The following is a 15371-nucleotide window of genomic DNA, read 5'->3' as shown; positions in this document are numbered from 1 at the left end:
AAGCACCACTGCCCGACCAGTGTGCCCGACTAATCCCAGACCATGTCACTCGTCCACAAACACACGGACGTGAAAAGCCGTACGACATTGACTTGACCCGGAAATGGTCCAGGTCTCTCTGATCCAGGCTTTGTCGGTCTCTTTTCAATCCTTGCGAGGTTGTTGTTTCTCGGAAAGCAGCCGTATAATTTCGGACTTTTACCCACCTGTCGATGTCGTGGAGCTTGCAAGGAACGTCGTAGCCGATGTGACCCCCTTTTCTCGCCTGCCTTTTCCTTCTCTGGCTTCCATCTCGCCGGCGGTGGTCCGCTTGACCGTTTTCTGCTTTCCGAGGACGCCTTACGTAATACGATCATGATTCTGGAAAGAAGCTGTGACGGCCTTTTTTTTCGAACCGGATAAAGTGACTGTATGCCTCGCTAATGTGACGGATCTCTAACCCGAAGGAGAAGGCCCCTACTTCTAGGTCGCAGTATGGGTGGATGTTAGCTACACGCAAATTCTGCAGGGAATAATATAGTACAATTCCTATAGTAGAAATCGCGTTGGGTCTCACGTACCTTACTATATCGCGTACTATATTACTGTCGTCGTTCAGCTTTTTGGTATTTATTATTTAATTGCCCTTATATTCTACCTAATATACCCGCCACCGCGTACCTTAATATTTCAAACTTCGCCACTATAATTAATCTTATTAGTAGTAATACGCCTACTATAACAGCCGCGACGGCCGCCGTTAAGTCTAGTACCCCCGCCGCTAATAACTCCGACGAATCTAATAAGGATTCTAGTGTAGAAGAGTCGGAGGAGGAGGAGGAGGGAGACGAGACTCTGTTGTATATTCGTTGGTTTTAGTTGTAAAAGTAGTATAATTTCGATAGTTTCTTTTGTAGTATTAACAATATAGCGAGGGAGAAAGGTTTCTATATTACTAAAATCCGTAGTAGTAACTTCAATAAGGATTATAATTTAAGGCGGTATAATCTTATTTGTAGTAAGGGTAAAGACTATTACTCTAATTGTAAGTTTATTAGTTAGTACGTTAATTCGAAGTTGTTAAAGAAGGGGTGTAAGTAAAAAGTAAAAGTAGTTCTTTATTAGAGTAATAAGGAGTTTAAGAAGGCGGGGACCTAGCGGTTCATTTATAGTTAGCACCTCCATCTCTATAATCTCGACCCCTTAACCGTTATATATTTACCTGGTTACTATCGGCTTACCCGTATTACTCCTATAGTTGAGAGTATATTAAAGTATGCGAAATAGCCTAAAAATATATTTAGAGATATTGTTACTATAATTTAAACTGATTACTTAGATACTAAAATTAAAAATTGGAATATTTTAAATATATTCGTTACAGCTAAAATTGAAAAGGCAGGGGCTTTTACACCAATTTAATAATTTTTGTATATTCTTTAGAATAACCCCGCGGTTATATACCGGCTTTATTGGAAGGGAAATAGTAAGTTTAAGGGTATAAAAGATTCTAAAGATAATAGAAATAAGAAGCCTAGTTATTCTTCTAACGATACGAATAATAGTCCTATCGATTGCGTATTTTAGATTTACAATTAGTATATTAATTAGTAGAGGAAGAATCTAGAGGTATAATCTTTAAATTATACTTATAAAGTTAACCGATTTAATATACTATTATTATAAATTAGTAGGTTAACAGTTATATATACTATATTTAATATTAGTTATTACTTATTAAATAGTAAGAAGGAAGAGTCTTTTACCTAGGTTCTTCGAATATTTAAGCGCTTACTTACTAATAATAATATTATTCGCCTACGGATAATTATTACCGACTACAATTGTACGTTTAAGTGTACTACCCGTAAGATATTTAATTATAATACTTAGTACTAAATTTATTTATAGTATATTATAAAGAATATTACGTTTAATATTAAAAAGAAGTAGATTAGGACGTTTAATAGAATTGTTTTCGGCGAGAGAGGTAGCGATAGTAGCTACTTAAGAGTAAACGACGATAGGATTAATAAAGTTAGTGCGGTTAATTTTATTAATCTTGTTAATAATAGTAATAATACTTATTAAATCGGTATTAGATTTCTTTTAGTAGAAGATCGATAATAATATTTGAATAAAGTAATTTACAATATTCTTAGTAATTAATTTAATACGTGCGCCCCCGCCGGCTCTAATAGAGAGTAACTTAATAATACAAACGGGATTTTAACTACGTAGGTAGTTATTATTTACTTTAATACGGAGCCCAATTTCTTTTAACGTTAGCGGACGTTAATAACCGAGTTTCCTATTTAAAAGCGTGAGTTTTTATCTATACGAATTTCCTAGCGCCGGCGTTAATTATCTTTTATAGCTATTATTAAATATTTGTTTAAAGTTTACCTATTTATTTATTGCGAATTTATATAATTTTATATTAAATTGTATTGCAATTTTAGAATTTGCGTTACGTTCTATACTAAGAGTGTTTACGGCGTACTTAAGAAGCTGTTTAAGAATTATCTTATTAATTTTAATACTCTATTAGGTACTATTAAAGGTAGTCTCTTGTAATTGAAGGAGAAGTTTATTACGCGATACGTTGAGGAGATTTCGAAGCGTGTGTATAAGTATAACGCTCTTATATTAAAAAAGTTGTAGTATTTAATAAGCTTCGCTGCTTTCGAGTTAGTTTCCTAGTAAATCGAATTTGTAGAGTTATAGATAAAAGCGTACTTACTATATAAGCGCCTAGTTTATATTAGTTAATTTCGTAGGTAATATAGTTTCTTTTACTAGTACGAGATTTGTATTATATTTCTAGGTAATGTACGGTTGAGTTTATAGTATATTAATTTATATTAGTAGTTTAAGTCCGATGTTATAAATTTCCTATTTGCCTTTTACCTCTAACTATTTATTAATATAAGTATATTAAATTGACCGGTATTAGCTACTCTCTATAGAATTTCTAATTCTAATTAATAAAAAAGACCCGGATAAAATCGTAATTCGTTGCAATAATAGTAATGTAGCGCTAGTTATTAACGGTCCTCAACCTATCCCTTAGAGTATTTACCCTAAAAATTTCCCGCTATAAGTATAGGGTAATAATAGTACTCGCTGCGACCTAATTTACAATACCCTACGACCGCCGCTTAAGAGATAATAGTTTACATTAATGTAAATTATATAGTAGTAATTTTAGTAGATTAATAATTTTATAGGTGTAGTTAATATATTAGTAGTAATAATTGGGAATTAGTAATTAGCGAATTAATAATTAGCGAATTAATAGCCGGCGCTGGTAGTGGTTATAATATTTTTAATATTACGGCGAGGGGGTAATAGAGATGTGCTTCTAACGCCCTTATAAGGAGCCGCTAGGCGGTGGGGAGGGGGGATTATACGATTTTAGCGATATTTGTATTTTTATACGTAATAATATACTATATTATTCGAACGCCCGCTTTATAATTATAGTATTTACGATTTGAAACTTCATATAAGAATCCTATGTAGATGTTGTGCCTATGTTATTTTGGTGGAGATTATAGCGTGGCTGACATTTACATGATATGTGGGACCGGAAAGTGGGACTATGGCTGGGCCTTCTCCTTCGGGTTAGAGATCCGTCACATTAGCGAGGCATACAGTCACTTTATCCGGTTCGTTTTTTTTGTTTCATCTCTTCTGTTCCTGGCCCCTGAAAGCTGAATCAAGCTCACCAAGACACAATCCCCACAGTGGGCCCAAAGGGCGCTTGTTTCACACCATCGACTCCCAGGTTGCATCTAACCTGGGTTTGGTAATTTCTCCTTCTCGAGTTGGGCGCACAAGAAGGCTGCTGAGTCCGAGCGCAGAGTGATAATGTTTGTCTGGTGGTGGACATGGCAACACCAGACTAAACCAGCCCCCAAGTCCTGCAGGACAGTCTGTGTGAAATCGGTAAAATCAGCGGAAATGCCGGTTCCTGCGTCCCCAAATGATTCTGTAATGTTAGCGTGCATATTTGCGGGGTCATGTCGCATTGTGCCCCTTTTTCGTCTCTGGGGACTTGTTCTCTTCTGGACACGCGATGGCATGCTAGAACATGCCTCAATTCATGCGATATGGACGCAGGCACCACAGGCACGGCAGGTACGCAGACAGAGCAGACAGGGTTCGCCAGGACCAACATAGATCCGATTGGCCGTCGTGGTGGACGGGGAGACTTCGTGGGGGGCGACTGGAGGTTGCCCTGGATGCTGTCCCGGCTAACGTTGCAGAGGTGCGCTTCTTGCGACCGAAGAGCCTCTGTTTCAAGAGCTGAGCTCCCGCTTCGTCGACCTCACCGGCGTCATTGTTTCTGTTTCAGGACCTGCCTTGGCATCTGCTATCACGTACCGTGCGCTTCGCTGGAACGCTGTCCAGATCAATCATGTTCTTGGTCATGATCTCCCTAGGACGAAGGTCAGACAGATGAGCAGCAAGTGAGAAGTGAGAAAGCGGACTGAGGGGAATGATCCGAACAAAAGTGCCGAAGCGATATCCAGGTGATGCTGACATTGGCTGGTCGAGGAATGACATTGTTGACCTGCTGAGGCAAAAGATCAGAAAGCAATCCAGTTCGGCATCCAGGAGAGACTCCACGCTGTCGTCGTGATCGATGTGTCCAAGACAAAGTCTGAAGACCAAACGGACTCACATTCCATTCCCTTCCTTTCCTCCGACCGAGTCTTGATTGATAGCTCCTCATTCTTTTTGCTGTGGCGGGGAAGGAGCTTCCCAACGTGTACTTCGTTGCAAATTAAACACTCTTCGACCCTCAGCTACATTGTACTACACCTGGAAGGCTTTGCCGGTGTTGCATTAGAGGTAGGTACATACCTACCCTATCTGCCACTTGCTCCTTCCATGTCTGCTGTAGGTGAGAGTGACGGATAAGAACGGAACTTACCTTCCACTTGGGCCAGTGACATTTTGCTGCCTGCCCCCCTGTTGTCAATCTGTTCCCATACTGAACCCGCTATAAACTTGGAGGGACGTCATAGCGCCAAAGGCACCTCGTAGGCCGCCCGTTCAATCCCGTCCCAAATCCAACATCCACACCTCCATATTACGCATCGAGATGTTTTGTGGACTTTCAGAGCCAGCCACATCATTGAGTACAATAGATTCAAGATAATTTGACGCCTCAGTAGCTTGCTGTTCCCCTCTTCGCGCGGGGTATGTCATGTCAATGTGCCACTAAATCCACCAGATTGTACAGATCCCGTTCTGCATAGCTGTAGATCCGCCCGGTACCTGCATCTGGCTGCACTAATCCCGCTTTTTTTGCCGCTGGCATGGCCGAATCACAACCGTCAACAGACACTCACAGCCAACAGATTGACGTGCGGCGCAAAACCACCAGCGGTTTTTTTTTTCTTTCCCCTCTTTGTGCTGGGCCTTCGTTTTTCGCAGGAGCACTGGGGCCTGCGACCGCTTTTGTCGGCCCCCCTCAAAGTATGTGATGCTATTCTTGGACTTTGAGACGTAGTTACCCGGCGACTGGCCGGTATCCCACAGGGAAAACAACAACCGAGGCCCCGGATGCCACTGTTTACTGCGTCTATGGTAGTGTCACCATCGAAGAGACTATATCTCTGAAACGTCCTAGCAACCAAAGCTTGGCTTGCAGGGTGTCTCAACCTTAAGTCGTAGACGGAAAGCCCGCAACATAACTGCGCGTGACCTGGGAAGACGGCACTTGATAGTGTTTCTCCTGAATATTGTCAATATCGTCAGTGGGTATTCTGGCGAATGACAAATCGTACCGTTGGCTAGCTGCGCCCTGAAAAGGGCCATACAGTATTGCTCAGATAGGCGTGCCATAGATATGTATTCTGATACAGGCACTCTCGTGTTTCGGAATATGTTGGTCATCACATCGTGGAGATCCGTCCAAACAGCAAGGGCACATCCCCCACTCCTCCCTACAGTAGGCCTAGCGGTTCCATCCTACCTTATCCGTGGCCATCGGCTGCCGGCCCGTAGTCAGGTCCCGAGAAGCTCAGACCTAGCCGGGCAGAGCTTTGTTCCCAGGTCATGGTATCGGTATAGCTTTTGTGCGTTGTACTGAAGGAGAGCGCCAGACAGGTTCGTTTTCCTGACACGTTTGGAAAAAGGAAAAAAAGGAAAAAAAGAAAAGAAAATTGGATGGGGTAGTGGCAGAGCCTGGACAGAAGAAATCAACTTGATTTCTTACTCTGACGGTTGAGCTGGTTTGGGAACGGGTGACCAGGTTTTCAGCTGGGTGCCTGGCTTGCATTCTTGCCTGACCCAGCATTGTCGGTTAACCAACTTGCAGTCCAGATGAGAGGAAGGGTGTAAGTTGATCAAATCGAAAGCCCTCCATCACACTTCCCACCTCTTTAGTGGGGTTTACCAGCTGCGCAATGACACCAGTCATTCCTGGTGATCCGAGGCTCTTGAGAGGAAAACACCCTAATGGGAGATCAAAAGCACCGCCCCAAATATCGCCCAGATCGCATCTCCTGTGCAGTCTGCTGACTGGCCAAGGGCGGAAAGGGTGCGGTTCATGTTGCGGCCGAGGTGGGCTCGTCGACTTCTCAGTGAGCGCAGGGGACGCTTGCTGGACGCTGTGCCGGGAAAAATTGGAACTTGGCGCCGACAAAAAGTCAGACCCCTGCTTGCCCTTCTCCCCCAGAGCTATTTCTGAAGCATGTTTCAGACTTTTGACTGGGTGACATGGGCAGCATGGCTGGGGTCACGGTTCAGCACGACCCCTCTGCAATGGTCGAAGACACTTCGCGGCAACACTATTATTGGCCTGAGTAAACCTTGGATTCTGGACATCCACCCCAACACAAGAGAGCAATGACGAGATCCAGTCAGGCCGTTGAAGTGCCTAGAAGCCTAAGATGCATGTTCTTTTCTTTTTCTTAGTTTTCTTTCTTTCTTTCTTTTTCCTTTCTCTTTTCTTTTCTTAGCTTTGGGTTGTGGGAGATGACCTCAATAGTACAGTAGGACTCGTCACGGTATGAGAACCAAGCTGAGCTCAGCGTGCGGTGGTAGCAAAGTATAACAAGCCAAGAAGTTGAATGATGTCGTCCCATGCCGAATCCAGTTTCGATGAACTTGGAGGTAGGTCTTAGACAGACCGAGGAAGACACAGAGGGAGAAGAGAACCGAATCCAATACCATGATTCCCTCTATTCTGTGCGACGCAAAGTGCCTGCGCCGCTCGAGCACTTTGCCGCTTGGGTGCTTCCAGATTGAACGAGGCCACCGAATTCGCCTCCTAACCAGGAACTGAGTGGTTGTGTCGACTGTGTTGCCATATCAATCAGCCGCGGACACGCAACGTACGAGTCGTCGGAAGCCTGTGGTTCAGTTCGTTACTTTCAAGTGTCGGGCTGGTTGCATACAACGGACAACTTTCGGTTTTGGTGTAGAAGAGTTTGAGAGGTGATGTCGTTCTGGTTTTCCTTGGATAGGTAGTACCTGCCTGTATCTTGGTACAGATGCTGTAGGCAGTGAGAAATGCTATGCACTTTCCCACTGGGTACATACCTTACTTCTACACTAGCAGGTGCTTAGACGCACTTGCATGCACAGCAGACACCACGTTCCTGCCCGGGCCCGTCCATTGACCCGCTCACAACCCTTTCCACTTGGGAATTTCAAAAGATCGAAAGAGATCGATGGAGAAGTGCACGACTCTCCGAGATGATCATATCGTACGTTGTTCGCGAATCTCCACCTCTCTGCCGATGGATAGCAGTAAGAAAAGAGCCGAACCGCGGAAGCAATCATGCCCTGATCGAGATTTCGCGCTCCGGAGTCGAACGAAAGCTACCCCTGGGCCGGCAAAGATCCAGATCCCAACGTCCAGCCCCACTTCATACCTCTATCCGCCATTGAGGTGGCTCGTGCTTTTGATGGTCATTAGCACATTTGGCACTGTCCAGATAGCTTCAACACCATCGATTGAAACCACATCAAGTGTCCGGACATGACGACACTGCCCGTCGTTGGAAGTGTCGAATGATTGCAATTTTCTGCATTGCTCTGGTTACCTCTATCTACTCTGCTTTGCGCTCATTCGGACAGCCCGAATGTTTTTTCTGCCATAATCTGAAGTCCGACAAAAGATACCCTGCTCTCCATGCCAACAGATAAAACAACTGAACAATGCCTATGCGTACTGTGTCATTGTAAGATCCTTGGTACTTATCTACCACATGGTTCGGAGGGGGTCCTATAAGATGCCTGTCGTACCCTCAACTCATTTCCGAGAACGCGGAAATTGTGGTGGTTCACGAACATGGAAGAGAGAACTTCCCCTGAGGAATCCTCGGGTATGTTTGCCCTCCAATCAGTTTGCACTTGATTCGAAAGACTGGATCACTACTCCGGAAACTTTGTAGACAAACGCGTAAATAAGCCGCGACGAGCCTATAACTAGTCAAGTATAACCAGAACTAGTCTTGCAAACGGAATGACATTCAAGTATCCCGCCGCATCTCTGTTCACCATGCAATCACGATATCATCACTAGTTTCCTTTTCTTTTCATCAGAGTATCGTAGACGGGCATACTTAGAGGTAGCAGATCAGATGGAGAAACCAAATACAACTGTTTTTTCACGCCCTGCAGCGGGTAAGGCACTCGTCATCTAAACTATCATTGACCGGTTCATGCCATATAACCAACAGCAACAACGCAACCTCGTTAAAGTGTCGTCTTTTGCTCCAGTTGTGGATGTCTTTAAGCCTTTGTAGCATGTGTCATAATCAATATACTACGCCACTGTTTGCTCTATTCAAGCGTACGCCGTTGGGTGCCGAGGCTGGAGGACGTTGTCCAGAGCTCTTTGGGCCGAGTCATAAGAGAAGTCCAGGTTTAGCTCGAAGAGATTCACGTAGGAACAGCACTTAAACAGCCGGTATGGTAGGAAGGGGGATGAGATGTCCAGTATTAGGAACAAAGGCCATCGAAGCATTGTATGATGCTGGCATGCCCAAAAAAGAGAGAAAACAAAAGAAACAAAAAATTCTACAAGTGAGAACAAATTGTCATAACGATTCACCGACAGCAAGCAGAAGCGGGAAACGGAAAGAAAGGCAGGCAGAAAGACAACGGTCCGGTTCAGGCATGCTCATCCCAGCTTACACCCTGGCGGGCACAGGTAGTGTACGTACTCTCAGGGACAGCCTATCAACAGAGTCGCTTTTTGTGGCTTAATATCCACTCCGGTTAATGCAGCGCTGCTTCAATAAATGTACACCGTAAGACCAGATCAGTCTCTATAGTCACACCCTCCCGCAGCTGCCACCAGAATAACCCACGGACCTTGTCGCGGTTCCGGTCCCTTCGTCCTCCAAGGTGACGATGGATGTGAACCGAAAGTTGCCATCGACCGCCCTCCACTTCAGAGCCTTCTACTCGAGCGCAGATACGTATAGGTGAGTAGTGATAAATTTGCCGTGCAAAACTCTTTGACGTCTACCCCGCCGCTAGGTTCCCCCTCATATCGCGCGCGATATAGACACTCGCCATGTTGACCAGGAATGAGTTGTTCCGCGCTTGGACCATAGTGTAGACTACTGGATGTTGGATTCCATTCTGGTACCTTGCCTGAATGTACCTACCATCTCGCTGTAGCTGTGGGCGTTGACAGGTTGGGCCCTTGTCTCCACGCCTCGACGGGTCACCTATTCCTTCCTGTCTGTGCCATACAGGCATCTCATGGTTGATGCCGCGCCATGATAGAACTTTTGACCCATCCGTCAGTTTCCACGATGCTTCGCACCAACTGCGAGCCCAAGACACTCACTCTTTCGTCCGACGCAGTGACAGACAAGATGAATACCTCCATCTAGAGGCCCGTTCTGTCGTCGGGTATCTGTGATTAGGTTGTATTTATTGCCGCATGCCCCAACCGTCGCCTATTGCTGTTAGTGCTGCAACCCGGGCTCATAGCATGGGCAGCTTCGATAGGCTACAACCCTTTTCTGAGCAAAGCATAGCACAGCGAGCCACAGCAATTAGCAGCCATTAGTATCCATCCACTCAGATAGCGCACCCTGGCCTGGCCTTCCCACTCTGGTTGGAGACTTGGACCCCAAGCGAGAGAAAATCATTAAACCCCGTTGTTCGCCCATTCTCCCCCTCTTTGCTCTCCTTCTAGTCGACCACTTTTCTCTTGACAAGTTCCTCTCTTTTCCTTTTCAAGACTTCTCCTTCTCCAACCCTCTTTTTCCCCCTTTCTGTTTCTGTTGCAGGCGGACCTTCCTACTTCGCACGGCCCTTTCCCCTGCATTACCAGGCACTACCGAGTAGACCTGTCTTGGAGCTGGCTAGCTGCGCACGCACTTTCCCCAAGACGCTCTCTCCTTTTCCCACCCACGAAGCATCGATTCACAAGTCGACCATCCTCCCAAGTTCCCACCAGGGGCCGCCCGCACATACCGCACCCAATCTCCATAACAGCAGCCCCCTCCGCTCGCCGCCGTCCCGTCGCTCCCCCACACATCCTTGGAAAAGACCGACCGTACTCATTCCTTGGGTCAGCACTGTTGCAGTCTAAGCGACCAGACTTTGCCTCTTTCCTCTATCCACCGCCATCACCACCACCACCACCACCACCACCACCACACGGAGGAAGCTCAACGTCCCGCTGTTTGATCATCCGGCCATCCTTGGGAGAATCCTGTTGATTGGTTTCGTTTTCGTTCGCACCACCACTGCAAGGAATAAGAAGAAGGGAAACTGTGAGGCTTAATTCACTTCAACCATCACCAATTGTTTCTTGTTCCGTCATTCGACGGTCAGGTCTCCGGCATTTAGGCCCGGCACGCACCCGACTTTCTCACCACGCACCCCGCATATTACCTCCTCCCCCACCGGCCGACCACGACGTCGCCCAACGGCTTACTCGAACAACAACCCCGTCGCGGCTGCTCCCGGCGTGCATTGTCGACGACAACCCAAACCTGCGCACTCCCGCGTGGACGATACATTGTACAAGCAGGTCGGAAACGCCTTTCCCGTCAGTACCCTAGCTGGTTCTGGTTATTTTTTCGCCCTTCTATTACTACATACACTGCCCTCGAGGCCGACAGTCGAAAGGTCTCGCACCTTGATATCATTCGCTTGAGGCGCTTGGGTTGAAGCACATACATTGCATCCTTCCACTGTATCGCGGGCTGGTCTCGGATCACGAAAACGCAAAGGACAAAGACACGAAGACGCATACACACGAGAAAAGACGATTTCTTACGAGTCGCTTTTCCCACCCAAAGAAACATACATAGATATACAGAGGCAGCGCCTCCCATTCCCGCTTTCGCACCCCACGACAATCGCTTCATTTGGCGATAGTCTTGCCTCGCCGCCCTTCTGCTCTCTTTGGGTCGCGTTGACGCCACCCACTGCACCATCTATATCGCTCCTCGCTTGCGCCACAAGCAAGTGCAGATCGAGACATTGTCGTCGGTCCATCGCAACATATAATCACAGACTTTCCGTGAACTACGACGGCACTCGCCGCGACATTCGATTATCAAGGAGGTTTTTAAGCTTGGAATGTATTCTTCGCAGCATGCCAATATGGCTGCCGCTTCGCAAAAACCCGAGACTTTTATGCTGAGCACTGAGGCCCAGCAAGCTCTTCCGCATGATGCCCAGGTAGCTCTGCAGCAGGTTGACAACCGTACGTACATGCCATTGGCTCCCCCGATATGCGTGCTTTGCTAACGCCAGCTTTTCTCGCCGATTAGTCAAGTATTTCCTCATCTCCGCGCCCGTCGACTGGCAACCAGACCAATACATCCGGAGGTTCCTTCTACCCACCGGCGAGTATGTGTCTTGTGTGCTATGGAACAACCTCTTCCACATCTCCGGTACCGACATTGTGAGATGTCTGTCTTTCCGATTCCAGGCCTTCGGCCGTCCCGTGAAGAACTCAAAGAAGTTTGAGGAAGGTATCTTCTCGGACTTGCGCAATCTGAAGGCGGGAAGCGATGCCTCCCTCGAGGAGCCAAAGAGCCCTTTCTTGGACTTCCTGTACAAGAATAACTGCATCCGAACGCAGAAGAAGCAAAAGGTGTTCTTCTGGTACAGCGTGCCCCACGACAGGCTCTTCCTTGATGCGCTCGAGAGAGACCTCAAGAGAGAGAAGATGGGCCAGGAAGCGACAACAGTTGCCGTTAGCGAGCCTGCCTTGTCCTTCCAGTACGATTCTTCCCAGTCGCTCTTCGAGTCTCTCACCAAGGCCCAGCAGGCCAACTCGTCCTCTTTTCCGGCCCAGCAACTCGCCTTTCAGTCCCAGTCCACCTCGCCCATCTTGCGCGCCGCCGATTCAATGCCTCCCCCTCAAATGATGCAGCCGATGCCATCGCAGATGATGCAGCCAATGGGGCAGAACATGGGACAGCAAATGTCTCAAACCATGTCCCAGTCAATGGCCCCTTTGTCCGATGGTCTGGAGGCCATGGTCTCTTACGGAGCGATGACCATGGGACCCGCGATGACCTGCCCTCAGCCAATGGTCAAGCGGGAACCCGATTATGGTCGTGTTCAGTATACCCAGAATGGTGTGCCCATCACGCAGGTACACCAGCGACACACTTCCATGCCTGCGTATGGCTTGGAGTGCTCGCCTGCCCCATCGTTCGTCTCGTCGCATTTTGAGGACTATAGCCAGAGAGGACTCTCCTTTGAGCCCTTGACGCCTCCTCACCAGCAAATGGGCGTCATCGGCGAGCCCGCTTATATCGCCAATGAGGAGACCGGTCTCTATACTGCCATTCCCGATCACCTTAACGCTGGTGCCCTCAATGGCATGATGCAGCTTCCGCCATCCAACCTCGCGGCCCCATCATACCCCCGCTCGTACGCGTCTAGCAGCATATCTCAAGACCATGCCAGAGGGTACTCTCCCATGGCCGCCTACACAGTCATCGAGGGGTCACCCACATATAAGCAGAGGAGGAGGCGCTCTTCCATTCCCCCATCAGTTCTGTCTGCCACGACAGCAATTGCTGCGGGTACTCCTGGGGTGTACAAGCCCTCGGATCTGCGGAGGTCCGTGTCTGCCTCTGTCGGTCCCGTGGCCGAGGGTGATGAGTCTGCGGACAACTCTCCCCCTGGGTTGACGTACAGCAACCCTGCCATCAACATGGCCCGCCAGCAGCACCACGAGATGCTCGAGCTTTCGAGGCACGGTACTCCCCTGTCCACTGTCGAGGGCAGCCCTGCGCTCAACCCCATGAATATTTCCATGGGTCAGAGCTACGGCCCCCTCAACGATGACGAACTTGCTCCCATGAGCGAGCGACAGATGTCCCAGGGCCACCCCGGCGTAATCCGTCGCGCGCGTTCTGCCACGGTTTCGGAGCTTGGTCCTTATCCCCAGAAGTCGCACTCTTGCCCCATTCCCTCATGCGGTCGTGTCTTCAAGCGTTTGGAGCACCTTAAGAGGTAAGAATGAATAGTTATAACCCTTTTGATGTTCCATCCTCTTATCGCAATGCTAACCTTTCGACTTTCTTTCCAATCAGACATGTAAGGACACATACACAAGAGAGACCTTACGTCTGCTCATACTGCCAGAAGGCCTTCTCCCGATCAGATAACCTAGCACAGTATGCATTCACCCTTCCAATCTACCGTACACCTCAGCACACTTCAGTTGCTCATGAGGGACGCATGTCGACATTGATACTGACCGGTAATTCTTTAGGCACAAGCGTACACACGATCGTGGCGACGGTTCTGAGGGTACTTCGAACCTCTCTGGAGAGGAGGAAGAGGAGTACTCTTCGCCAACATCTGAGGGTGGCTACGTCCACGCCTCAGGAGCACCCAGCAATGGCAACAGCTCAACACCCCAGTCAACCATGTACAACAACCTCCAGACTTTGAGCATGCCCATGACAATAAGCGAGCCTCAGCCGATCAACACAGGCGAGATGATGCGAAACGAGCTAGAGTTTTAGGATTTGAGCAGTTTTCTGGGCAAGAACTGACTATGTATGTGTGTTGTTTGTACAATCAAAACCACCGGTGGTCATGACGGAGCGTTTCATGTTTGGCTTTGGTCTGTTTTTGTTATATATCCGGATGGGCTTGGGGGATTAGGTCTGTCAACATCACGGCTTATGAGTCTGCCTTGTTTCAATAAAGGCGTAAGACTAGATTTTCTCATTTATTGCTTCTTGTTTCTCTGGTCGGATGGCTATCCATGATCAAAGTGGGAAGGGGGTCCTTTGCAGGTTCAGTAGAAAACCTCACAAAGACCTTGCATTTGTTGTCATTTTATTATTCCAACCTTTGTCTCAATTGAGACTCTTCACTTTTTTTTGCTTTTACTTCCCTTTGTGTCATGCCTCTTAGCCATGAGAAACATGACACTTGGAAACATGAATATGAACGAACTTTTGTTGTCCGCATACTTAACCGTTGATTTAGGCCCGATGTGTTTTATGAAATGACAAACTCGATAAGGCTTGGTAGAAATAAGCGAGCTCACCTTCGGGCCGCGCTACAGAGAGCTGTTTTTGGATAGCTTGTCGCTTCTCGAACATTACGTCGAAGAGAAAGCAAAATTTCTGGAGGCCATACAATAGGCTGAGAGAATGGAGAGCATCATCCATCAGACAATGGACACGGTACACCGGCGGGACGGGCCGAAACGTGTGTGCTGTGCTGGTGTTTCTTTTGTGCTAAGTTGGACGGGCATGGGCGGGTGGAAGATGAGATAAAGAGCTGTAGTGAAGTACCCATGTGAAAGGTACGTGGCGGAAGACGGTACGACGGGGTTTGAGCAACAGTACTATAAATGGTTACAAAGTGGTAACTAGTTCTCTGGAAGCTGTTAGTGATGTATATGTCGAAGGTTAGTAGGCGGTTGTGGATGTATCGGTAATCCAGGTTCGCATAAGAGCTCTCTGTTGTGCGTCGGTGGTCTCAACCGTGTCTACCATATCCAACCGACGCATATCAACACTCGAACATTTTCAGACGATATCTTCAATGTTGCCCCAATTTACACGACAAACTAATATGCTTGATGATTTTCCAAATGTCGACCAATGTTTTACGTCGGATTACTAACAATCAAGGAAGAGCATCAAGATTTTGAATATTGGGGGACACGAGCATGTATATGTCCGTCAAACCAACGCCGGACACTCAACTACCGCTTAACAACCGCGCCCGATGCTGCGCTCAAGTTCCTGGTATACCATTTGCATATGCAGCTCATGCTGCAGAGAGATATTTTTCGGATCATGCACACCGAACTTCGCTTGAATGGGGATGTGTACATATGTCCGCTTGAATATTCTTTTCTCCGCAAGCCCGCATCTGCATGTTCAAATATTCGACCAACGCATACC

General features: G+C 47.3%; 2 protein-coding genes across 2 annotated transcripts; one reads left to right on the top strand and one right to left on the bottom strand.

Moving 5' to 3' along the window:
• Window positions 1–3776: 3776 nt before the first annotated feature.
• NCU00343 (hypothetical protein) lies at window positions 3777–4901 on the bottom strand (the record flags this gene model as incomplete). Its single annotated transcript, XM_952721.2, has 3 exons — window positions 4670–4901; window positions 4369–4558; window positions 3777–3917 (listed from the first exon to the last, which is right to left on the bottom strand). Coding segments are annotated over exons 1-3 (333 nt in total). The 5' UTR covers window positions 4672–4901.
• A 5242-nt stretch (window positions 4902–10143) lies between these two features.
• On the top strand, window positions 10144–14425 carry pp-1 (protoperithecium-1). The gene is made up of 4 exons (XM_952718.3): window positions 10144–11683; window positions 11751–13452; window positions 13533–13616; window positions 13715–14425. Exons 1-4 carry the CDS (start codon window positions 11557–11559, stop codon window positions 13968–13970), a joined length of 2169 nt encoding a protein of 722 aa, XP_957811.1. The 5' UTR covers window positions 10144–11556; the 3' UTR covers window positions 13971–14425.
• The last annotated feature ends 946 nt before the right edge of the window (window positions 14426–15371 follow it).

Source organism: Neurospora crassa, linkage group III (genome assembly GCF_000182925.2).
Source record: "Neurospora crassa OR74A linkage group III, whole genome shotgun sequence".
In the NCBI taxonomy this organism is placed as follows: domain Eukaryota; kingdom Fungi; phylum Ascomycota; class Sordariomycetes; order Sordariales; family Sordariaceae; genus Neurospora; species Neurospora crassa.
This window is presented reverse-complemented; position numbering and strand designations above follow the sequence as displayed.

Coding starts and splice junctions, on each gene's coding strand:
- pp-1 (XM_952718.3), top strand. CDS start 11,557: ATGTATTCTTCGCAGCATGCCAATATGGCTGCCGCTTCGCAAAAACCC. Junction 11,684..11,750: donor TCTGCAGCAGGTTGACAACC/GTACGTACATGC, acceptor CTCGCCGATTAG/TCAAGTATTTCCTCATCTCC. Junction 13,617..13,714: donor CGATCAGATAACCTAGCACA/GTATGCATTCAC, acceptor GTAATTCTTTAG/GCACAAGCGTACACACGATC.